The sequence below is a fragment of the Mauremys reevesii genome, linkage group 12 (assembly GCF_016161935.1).
Source record: "Mauremys reevesii isolate NIE-2019 linkage group 12, ASM1616193v1, whole genome shotgun sequence".
Lineage (NCBI taxonomy): Eukaryota > Metazoa > Chordata > Testudines > Geoemydidae > Mauremys > Mauremys reevesii.
Genome location: NC_052634.1, coordinates 6,091,150 through 6,102,563, shown reverse-complemented (window position 1 = coordinate 6,102,563; position 11,414 = coordinate 6,091,150). Strand labels below are relative to the sequence as shown.

The following is an 11,414-nucleotide window of genomic DNA, read 5'->3' as shown; positions in this document are numbered from 1 at the left end:
CACACTTCATCTGAAAACTAGAATTCGGTGTAACCACAAAACATAATACAATTCTACTGTGCGATACTAATGAGCACTAGATTGGTGGGGAACTAGTTGTCTGATCATCCCATGGTCATCCCAAAGCACCTCAGGTGAGTCTGCTGGTTTAAATGTGGCTCCTGGTAACTGAAAGCTACCAGCTGATGGTGCTGTGGTGCCCTACTTGCGAGGTCTGAAGTTTTATTTCCAGCAGCAATATTCTAATAGGACCACATTACCTGTGACAAACACCTGCACTTCCATAATGTGTCCAGATCAGCAGTGCCCTCTGATGGATACTGTCAGTGCCAGATATGCTAAGGGGTGCAATAATATCACCAACAGGCTACAAAACCCAGGGCAGCACTCCCTAGAAGAATAAATAGGGTTCTGGGTCAAGTTCTGCACTGGGGGAGATGGACAAATCTCTGCTGCTTTTTGCTGGTGCTGGATTAATGCACAGATGCACTTGGCCCAGCCCTTAAAAAATCAATTATTTAAAATATAGATGAAAACCAGTCCCCAGTTCACCACTGGCCTGCGCATGGGGTACCCACATACAGCAGGGACAGGTGGGTGTGAAATGCTACCTTGGAAGCCTTTTGCTCTCACAGTGTGTCGGTGCAAATGAGAACACGAGGTGCAGAGTAACATGGGCGCCATATTTTTAGATTAGGAATGTCTCTTACAACACCACAGTAATGTAGGAAACGGCACTGCCCGAATTCCTGCCCCTCAGCCGCCTAGACCCAAACATTCAGCGCTGCGGGCATAGCCTGGCTCACCCCATTTCCAGAGTCAGTCCTAAGCATTGCATCTGTTCTGATCCAAGACGTGACTGGACCTGAGTTGCTGGGCAAATGTGGCAGTAGCCACCCCAATGCAATTAAATTTAACCTCTTTGTCAGGGTCGTTCCAAAGCCCCCAGGAGCATTTCATTTCCGAAAGGGGAAGTGCAGGAGCAGGAGGCGGCTAGTTTCCTGGCAATGCGAAGGATCCGTGCACGCTGCCTGGAAACTCGTTAAACGGCCCATGGATGTTTGCGTTGGGCCGGGCAAGTAACGGGGGGGGCAGCGACCCAGCCTGCCTGCTTCACCCCCGCAGGGCCGGGCCTGGCGGGCTGCACGGGGAGCCCCCCGCGGGCCTGGGCCGAGCGCGCAAACACCGACCCCACCGCCTCGGGGCAGGCCGCGCCCGCTGCGGCGGCTCTCGGGCTCCATGGAGACGGCGCGGGGCTCCGCAGCCTCCCTCACGCCGCCCGGACTCTTGGTCTTCGCCGGCTCCGCCGAGCGCGACGTGGCCTTTGCCAAGGCCTTCTGGAACTCGGTGACCCTGCAGCCCCCGCTGGAGTCCCGCCTGGGCCCCGGGGCGCCGCGGCCTCGCGCGACCCGTGAGACACCCCCCGCATTCCCCCTTCTCCCCCCAGCTCTGGGGTGGGACACACCCCCTCCCCCGCATTGCCCCCTTCTCCTCCCCGCTCTGGGGTGGGACACACACACCCCGCATTCCCCTTCTCCCCCAGCTCTGGGGTGGCCACCCTCCCCGCATTGCCCCCTTCTCCCCCAGCTCTGGGGAGGACACCGCCCCTGCATTGCCCCCTTGTCCCCAGCTCTGGGGTGGGACACACACTGCATTCCCCCTTCTCCTCCCAGCTCTGGGGTGGGACACACACCCCCGCATTCCCCCTTCTCCCCAGCTCAGGGTGGGACACACCCCTCCCCGCATTCCCCTTCTCCCCCAGCTCTGGGGTGGGACACACACCCCGCATTGCCCCCTTCTCCCCCCAGCTCTGGGGAGGGACACCGCCCCCCCCGCATTGCCCCCTTGTCCCCCCAGCTCTGGGGTGGGACACCGCCCCGCATTGCCCCCTTCTTCTCCCAGCTCTGGGGTGGGAGACACCCCACATTGCCCCCTTCTCCCCAGCTCTGGGGTGGGACACCGCCCCGCATTGCCCCTTCTCCCCCAGCTCTGGGGAGGGACACCGCCCCGCATTGCCCCTTCTCCTCCCAGCTCTGGGGGCAGACACCCCCGCATTGCCCCCTTCTCCCCAGCTCTGGGAGGGACACCACCCCTGCATTGCCCCTTCTCCCCAGCTCTGGGGTGGGAGACACACCCCCGCATTCCCCCTTCTCCCCCAGCTCTGGGGTGGGACACACCTCCCCGCATTCCCCTTCTCCCCAGCTCTGGGGTGGGACACACACCCCGCATTCCCCCTTCTCCCCCAGCTCTGGGGTGGGACACACCCCGCATTCCCCCTTCTCCCCAGCTCTGGGGTGGGAGACACCCCGCATTCCCCCTTCTCCCCAGCTCTGGGGTGGGAGACACCACCCCCGCATTCCCCCTTCTCCCCAGCTCTGAGGTGGGAGACACACACCCCCGCATTCTCCCCTTCTCCCCCAGCTCTGGGGTGGGAGACACCCTCCCTGCACTCCCCCCGCTCTGGGGTGGGAGACACACACCCCCGCATTCCCCCTTCTCCCCGAGCTCTGGGGTGTGAGACACCACCACCCCTGTATTCCCCAGCTCTGAGGGGGAGACACCCCTGCATTCCACCCTTTTCCCCCCAACACTGGGGGAGGACACCCTGCATTCCCCCAGCACTGGGAGACCCCCCCTTCCATTCCCCTTCTCCCCCAGCTCTGGGGTGGGAGACGCCCCCGCATTCCACCCTTCCCCCCCAGCTCTCGGGGAAGACACCCCCCACATTCCTCCTTCTCTCCCCAGCACTGGGATGTGATCCTCATGTCTTTCCCCTTGTTCCCTATCATGTAGGGGTGACCCCCATTCCTCCCCAGTAGTGGGGGGTGACTCCAGGTTATGTCTGTTTATTTCCTGTCTCCCCAGGGCTGCCTTGAGAGCCCCCAGCCTCTCCCACCCACATGCCCTACCTGTATTCATGGGATGACCCTATAAAAAAAACCTTCCTGTGTAGGTGTACCCCAAGAACCCAAATCCCCTCTCCCAGCCTGAATGTGTGGGGTATGTGTGATATGTTTTTGCTTCACAGTCACTGGGGAATCGAGATGCTAGGCCCAACCAATGTTTAAACTAGTATACACTAATTGTATACAGATGAGCAGCCCCATTCAAGTCAATGCAAATACTTGCATGATTAAGGTCAATCATGGGTGTAGGTGTTGGCAGGATCAGGACCCTGCTTCCGTTACTGGAGGAGGTTGAAACACCAAGTCATGTTTTGGGGTGTTTTTGAAAAGTTGCTTATGGACAGGTGCAAACTCCAGTGTGGACATTTGTGTTTTGGTTTAAGCAGGGCTGCCCAGAGGATTCAGGGGGCCTGGGGTCTTCGGCGGCAGGGGGCCCCCGCTTCGGCAGTAACTCGGTGGCGGAGGGTCCTTCCGCCCTGGAGCGGAAGGACTCCCTGCCACCAAAGACCCGGAGCGGAAGAAGCTCTGGGGGTCCAGGCCCTGTGAGGGTTTTCCGGGGCCCCCAGAGTGAGTGAAGGACCCTGTTCCAGGGGGCCTGAAAAAGTCTCATGGGGGCTCCTGTGGGGCCTGGGGCAAATTGCCCCACTTGCCCCCCCGTGGGTGGCTCTGGGTTTAAGATGGGTGTATTTTGGTTTAGTTAAACGTGTTCCTGATTGCCTTGAGCTAAACTGAATTAAGCTTGCTTAAACTGAAATCAGTGTCTGCATGGCTTTTTCCACTGCTTTAACTAAACTTGTTTAAAATCACCCCTGTACTTAAACCATGTCATGCTGTGTGTCAACAAGGCTAAAGTGGTATTTTATTTCTTCTTTATGTGGTCTTTGGGTTTTTTTGGTTTTTTTTTTTAGAGAGAAATATTGCTTTCCAGATTCCACCAGGCAATAACAGTGAGTATAAACTAACAAGTGCTCTTGTGTTGCTAAACCCTTGACACCTTGGGGTTTTTTGTGTGTGTGTGGCTTTTGGGGTTTTTGTGGGGATGGGAATTTAGCCAGGAAGTGGCTTATAAGGGCTGAGTCACAGGACACTGCCCTCTCCCCGCAATTAATGGCAAGAGTAAGATGGTCCTGTGGTTAGAGTGCTATCCTAGGACTCCAGAGACCTGGGTTCAGTTTCCTACTCTGCCACAGACATCTTGTGTGACCTTGGGCAAGTCCCTTTATCTCACTGTGCCTTAGTTTCCCATCTGTAACCTGGGGATAACAACACTGCCCTACTTCACAAGGGTGTTGTGAGAATACTATGTTAAGGACCATGAGGTACTCAGGTAATGGGGGTCAGATATCTATCCCAGAAGTCTTACAAAGAGCTTGGTAGCCAGACATTATAGCCTGATCCTGTGAACACTTTCACAACTTTATGAGTAATTGTGGTGAAAGCAATGGGGCTATTTGTGTGCTTAGAGGTAAGCCTATGCTTGTTTCAGGATTGTGGCTATAAGCCTCATTTCAACTGGGTAGTTGAGTACTCCCATTGACTTCAGGTTAGACACATGCTTAAGTACCTGTCTGAACAGGGGTCTGCGTTCAGATTTACTTCTCCAACTCAGTTTCCAAAACGTGAAACCAAAGGAAATTTAACCAGGTTTGTGAATTAGTTCACAGTTTTGCAATGATGCCTGTCACTTCCTATTGTTACTGGCCATACTGCATTTCCATAATGATACTGTAACCATGACTGAGAATAAATCAAGTCTCAGATTTCTGTATCATGTGCCATTTGTACAGGTCTTAGTGCTATCTATTCTGAATCATTATTCAAAATCTTGTCTAGCACTAATTTTCTATGTAGCCTTTGACTCTTTTATTTTATTTAGAGAGTGAACAGATAATCCTGGAAGCTCACAAAGCTGAAGAAAAAGAAAAATATCTTCAGAAGGTAAGATCTACTGAATAAAAGATTCTGGGGTGTGCCTATTGCAATTTTTTTATTTATATATTTTTTGAAATATGTGATTGTGTATAATACATAATGTGCAAGCAGAATAAAGTCTAGACTGGTTATTTATTTTTATATATCTACATACACACTCTCTCTCTCTCACTGCTTTAATAGGGCCAGTTTACAAACCTGAAAACAATTATGAGCCAAATCAGCTGTGAGGAAGAGCTTCATCAGAAGAATGTGAATGTTAATTGGGAATCCATTAAGATCACCTTATTAGGTGCCCAAAAAGCCACAATCCAGGAAGAAGGCTGTACTGATCTGGGGGGAAAAAAAAGACATAGTTTAGAGGGGAAGTGAAGGAAGCTATAAAAAATGACAAATAGAAGGGTAAGTTCATAGTAATAAATGTGGAAAATGGCTAAAAGAAACCTAGGGACCCAAGTAGAAATCTATGATCAACTGTGTTAAGGACAATAAGAAGGAATTTAAGTATATTGAACAAAAAGAATCCTGACAGTGGTATTGAGCCATTACTAGATGGAAATGGTAGAATTATCAATAATAATGCAGGAGAGGTAGATGTGTTCAGTAAGTATTTTTGTTCTGTATTTGGGGAGAAACAGATGAGTCTCATTATATGGTGCTTATAACACTTTCCATTCCATTCCACTAATATCTCTGGAGGATGTTAGACAAGCTACTGAAATTAGAGCTTTTTAAATCAGCAGGTACAGATAACTTGCGTGCTACAGTTTTTTAAAAGAGCTGTCTGAGTAACTCACTGGACCGTTAATAGCCGTGGTTGTAGCACTCCAGTTACTAGCTAGTATCACATCAGCCTACAGCTAACTTCTAGACCGGAGTGAAAACATGAAGGATTTATCACCTCTGCTCTGATAAAAGCTTGAGGCGAAAGATAAGTGAAGCAATTGTGTTCATCCCAACCAAACTAATTTAATGTGTACATGAGGATGGAGTACTGCGGAAAAGGATCGGGAGGTCATAGTGGATCACAAGCTAAATGAGTCATCCGTGTAAAACTGAAGGGGAGGAAAAAAAAAGCAAACCTAGTTCTGGGATATATTAGCAGGAGTGTTGTAAGCAAGACATGAGAAGTAACTCTTCTGCTCTACTCTGCGCTGATTAGACCTCAACTAGAATATTGTGTCCAGTTCTGGGTGCCACATTTCAGTAAAGATGTGGACCAACTGGAGAAAGTCCAGAGAAGAGCAGCAAAAAATGATTAAAGGTCTAGAAAACATGACCTATGAGAGAAGATTTAAAAAAAAAATGGGTTTGTTTAGTCTGGAGAAGAGAAGACCAAGGGGGTAAGTGACAACAGTTTTCAAGTACAGAAAGGGTTGTGAGGAGGAGGGAGAAAAAATTGTTCTTGTTAACCTCTAAGGATAGGACAAGAGGCAATGGGCTTAAATTGCAGCAAGAGTGGTTTAGATTGGACATTAGGAAAAACTTCCTGTCAGGTTAGTTAAGCATTGGAATAAGTTGCCTAGGAGGTTATGGAATCTCAGTCACTGGAGATTTTTAAGAGCAGGTTGGACAGACGTGTCAGGAATAGTCTAGATAATGGTCCTGCATTCAGTGCTGGGGACTGGACTAGAAGACCTCTCAAGGTCCCTTCCAGTCCTATGACTGTATGAAAGAAACCCCATGGCATCCTGAAGAGCAGTTTCTTTTCCTGTATATGTTGGGACATAGTGTTGCACAGTTACATTAGATAGATATGGTTTGAGGTCCATTTGGAGCCATAAAACAAATCTGCTTTTTAGTAGTGCCTCTTTCAAAGGCTTTTTATTTGGTTATCCCTTTAACGAAGGAATTGGGATAACGAAATTGCATTTTAAATCTGGAGGACAGTTAGTACTTTTTATTAAAAACATAAAATTGAAAATAATGAAGGAACTCTAAACAGCAGAAAGTGTGAGTCACTGTTTATCTGATTGTAAAAGGAGCTAATTATCTTGCTACAGCAAAACCATAATTTCAATAAGGACTGTGCATTTAATTTTTATTTCATATTCTGGACTAATCTCATGACAAACAAAGTCTATTTGGTGGTTGTTTTAAATGACAAAAGTAAAGTTTTGAGGAATTGGATATACAGTTTGTAGCTTGGTTTTTGGTTTTTTTTAATTTAAAAAAACACTTCATCCATGATACTGGTCAATAATGGAATTTATTGTTGTGTAAAAGATCGTACATTTAGAAAAAAGCTTGTTTTGCTGATTGTGAGCTCCTTGGGGCATGGACTGTTTTTATTATGTGTTTGTACAGCACTCAGCACAACGGGGCCCTGTTCGCATTCAGGCCCTTTAGGTCTTATTGGAATAAAAATAATTAACAATAATTATGATGCTTAAAATCTTCAAAATTTTTAATCAGTTCAAATAACCTTTTCTGAATTTAGGAAGACGCTAGGATTTATGCAATTCAGTCTTGTTAGCTCACCTACTGTATTTGAAAAGTATCCAAACACCTGTCATGCTTCTCTCTCTCTCTCACACATACACAATTAGCATATAATGACTGATACCCCATTGTACTTTTGCTTTCTAGATAATGAAGCATTCAATAGAAGTAAACTTTTATTTTTGCATTTACCAACAATACAGATTGTAAATTAATACTGCATATGTTCACTATGGATCCAATTAATCAGAATCTAGCTCAAAAGCAAATAACATTCAATATTATGATAAGGTTGCCAGTCTTACTCTGTAATTGCAGTATATTGTCCTCATTTTAGTAAAATGTTTGGGGTGGGTTTTTTGGAAAGCTTATATGTTAGGCCTGGGAAGCAGGCCAGATGAAAGCAATCAGCAGTAGGTGTGCAAAGGTGCTGAGGTCTGCAACTCTTTCTTGCAACTCAGCAATCCTCCTCTTTCCAGTTAATAACTCTGGTATGCATTTAATCTATTAGCATGCATTAGACTTACCTTTTGGGAATTGGATTAACAGGACAGTAGTCCTTTTCAGTGAATATTCAGTTCATTTTCTAAAAATTCTGCAACTAGATGAAATTAAGTTTGTGCAGGTTTGCACATCCTACAGTTGTAGGTGCAGTTGAGAAATGTTAATGAGCAAATTATACAACTGCAAGACAGAGTACAGGCCTCCAGTAAATCCAGGGATATGATAGTTAATGCATTGAACAGAATAAGACTACCATTTAAATTATTAGACAAAGGTAAAATTTTCTTTCAAATCCACGTGGTAGATCTTGAGTTGGATATAATGTTCTTTCTGTGCAGGGAGATGTCTCATTGCAAGAATAAAATTTGGAAGGTGAGATCTGCCAGGCAGATCTGAGAAGATAATTTTTCCCTAAGTAAGGTATAATGTAAGAATTTTCAAAAAAGCATGAAGTCAAGATATACGGTAACTATTACACTGTAATTTCACAAACTCACAGTGAAATGCATTCATTGAAAAAGGTTGTTTTAATTAGCCAGTTACTTGTAATGAAACTGGAGTAATGTGCACAGAAACATAGCTGGTATCATTTTTTTTTAAATAAACATTCATTGCACTGGACTTGTATGTAATTCATTTATTCCCACATTGTTTGTAGATTATTACCTGATTACCTAACAAATTACCAGCACTGCAGGTCCAAGGGAGTAAATCTAAGTGTGCCTGTCATCAGGTAACCTAGCCTGTCTGAATATATTCAGACACATTGATATGCAATGCTTGTTAGTCTGGTCACTTTCTCTCCTTCAATATTGGTCTCCGACTGCTGTCTTCCACCTCATCTCTGAGTTAGTGCTGTAGGTCTGCACATTACCATTGCATAGTTTGATAGTACTGTTGGAAAATTATGTTATGTTATGCCAAACTGTGAATGACAAATGTATCCTCAACAGATGTATCTATCTGGCCAGTACTGCTATAGATCACATCAGTAATTTATTCACCTAGAGTACACAGCAGCATGGCTCGCTAACACATTGAAGATCACTTGAGGGACTGGAAGAGACTTTCACAAGGTGGAGTTAATGAAGCGTCAGGATGCTTCCCTCCTTCCAGTTGGCATTATTGACTGGTTTGGTAGTCAGACCTAGACCTGGTTGTGACAAGGTACAGAGGCGCCCAGCAGGTAATGGGATTACAAGGAGAGCAAAGGTTCCCTAGTTATCATGTGGATCATCTGGGTTACTAAAGCAAAGGAGAAGCTGCAGCAACCTGGGGGAAAGGGTTTGCCCTTTCCCCAGTTTTCTGTAAAGGCTGGAGCAGTCATTGCTCACTGCCTTTTCTTTTATTCCCCGCCCCCCCCCCGTCCCATCTTCCATGTGATAGCTCAGAACTGAGCTCTCCTCATAACCTGTACACACTGGGCCGTTGTGCCTTGTCCCAGTTGACTGCCAAACTTGAACAGAGTTGGCTTACTCCTGTTTTTAATATTCTTTGTGTTCATAAAGCCACCCCTGGAGAAAGGGAATTGAACTCAACTAGCATCTGGGGTTTTCTTTCATCTTCCCTGGCTGATGTATATCAATACAATACCTTTTTTTGTATACTGAGGTATAGATTTGTCCCTCTTTTTTACAGCCTCACATGTTTTGCTTTCCTTTCTAGTAAAGGATAATAAATAGTAAAATGTAAGTTCAGACTCCAGAATGTCATCTAGGTGTTATATTGGGGCATCCATACCCCAGAATGAACTAGTTTTAGTCTTGGAACTCTTCCTACCTGCTGTATTTTTAAAAAGAACTGTTGTATAAATCAACGGTAACATTTTTGGCTCGGTGTAAAGTTGGTTAAAATTTGAAGTGGTTGTTGAACAAGTGACTTTTTTTAAGGGCTGGAAATTACATAAGCAGAAAGCTCAAATTCTGCAGAGGAAATTGTGGTCAGACAAAAGAATCTGAGCTGGCTTCAGAAGTTTTTTCGGTAGCTGGGTATTGATGTACTGGCAGAGGCTATTGGTCTGTCTTCAGTGCAGTTACCCCTGGCTTTTACTTGGCTGTTGCTCCCTAACCCCTACTGGCCACAGATTACAACCCTCTTGCCCAAGTTTAGAGGTGCTTTTAAACCCAAGCTAGTTGGCCCAGGTAGGGCTGTGGGTTAAAAGCCAGATGCTGCTCTCACTTGGGCTGGTAACCCACCGACTTTGCACTGGGAACACAGACTAAAGCACTCTTGTGCTGATAGTCCTTCAGTGTGCTTTCCCGCAATTTCCCCCGTGTGCCCAGAAAGACAGACAAGTTCTACCACACTGAACTGGAAAAAATCAGAGTGGCTCGGCTCACTGCAGCACAAAGAGCCATAGATACGCCCTCAGAAGTCATAGTGATAGGCACAGGGGAGCACAGCACCAGTAACCTGGGTAGGGCTTTGCAGTGTGGCTGCTCATGCCTGGGCTAGGCTAACTAAGGGTGATCAGCCCCTGGGTTACCTTTGCAGGGAAGATATATCTTAAATGATTCCTTAAGAAATATTGATCATCCTCTTCCCTCTCTTGGCAGGAATCCCTTGTTTCCTTTTACTTCCCTGTGATAGATGCTAACATATTCCTGTGTTTAAACCCTAAATCAACATTGAGCATCTTGGTTTTGCTGGTTAAACATCTCCAGTGCTGCTTATTCCTATTTCTCCTTACCCTGCTCCAATAGCTAGATCTTCTATTTTGTTTTTTCCCCCCCGAAAAATGCCTTGCTCTGTCTAGCATTAGCTGCTTGGGTAACAGAGAGCAGATTTCTGATTCATTGTGTTTTTACTAGTGATTAGACACAGTACAGGAAATGTTGGTCTGTTTAATATTCAGATACTTACAATTCCCTGTGAGTCTCAGCTCTGGTATTGAAAGAAACGGGGAATGACATGGGCACTGAATAAAGAGGTTTTCAAATCAGATTTTACCCCCTTAGTTTTGTACACATTAGGTTTTAATCCAAAAGGAGTTATGAAGTGAGAACTCTTTGGTTTTAGTCACATTCTGTAATTTGTTCTTCTCTGGCATCGGTGGTGGAGATTTCCCAGAATACTTATTGGAATGTCTGTTTCATAACAAATTGCTAGGAATGTCTCAGCAGTGTTTAATATGCCTTTTACCCAGCTTGAACAATTCCTACTCTTCTCTTTTCCCCCCCCCCCACCTCTGTAGCTTGAAAGTCTGTTCTTCATTTCCAGCAAGCAAAAGTCCAATGGCATTTGATTACTGCGTGTTAGAAGTATTTTGATTTATCTGGGTGCCTGGAAACCCAAGTATTAAACTGGTCTGAGTAGAAATTGTTGCACTGTTCATCATGAAATCCTTCTATTTCTGCAGCTGGTATTTTAGAGAGAGAATGGTTTTAACAAGTTCTGGGACATGAACTTATCTTTTTACAGTTCTGAAAAACCAAGACTGTTAATGAAAAATGAGCAAAAAGTATTGCATGTTTCACTATTCTGGTTGAAATCATGGGCCCATGGAAGTCACTGGGAGATGTACCTTGATATCGGTGGATCCAGGATTTCACCCTTTGACTTTTTAAAACACTTACATAGAGTGGGAGAGAATTGCTTGCACCAAAGAAGTATTGTGACAGTAAAATATGT

General features: G+C 45.8%; 1 protein-coding gene across 1 annotated transcript in view; it reads left to right on the top strand.

Moving 5' to 3' along the window:
- Nucleotides 1-1,089: 1,089 nt before the first annotated feature.
- HOATZ (HOATZ cilia and flagella associated protein) overlaps nt 1,090-11,414 on the top strand; it is an 18,696-nt gene continuing 8,371 nt past the window's right edge. The window contains exons 1-3 of the mRNA XM_039496469.1: nt 1,090-1,411; nt 3,815-3,853; nt 4,783-4,844. Of these exons, the coding sequence (XP_039352403.1) occupies nt 1,240-1,411; nt 3,815-3,853; nt 4,783-4,844 (273 nt within the window). The 5' untranslated portion in view covers nt 1,090-1,239. The remainder of the gene's footprint in view (nt 1,412-3,814; nt 3,854-4,782; nt 4,845-11,414) is intronic.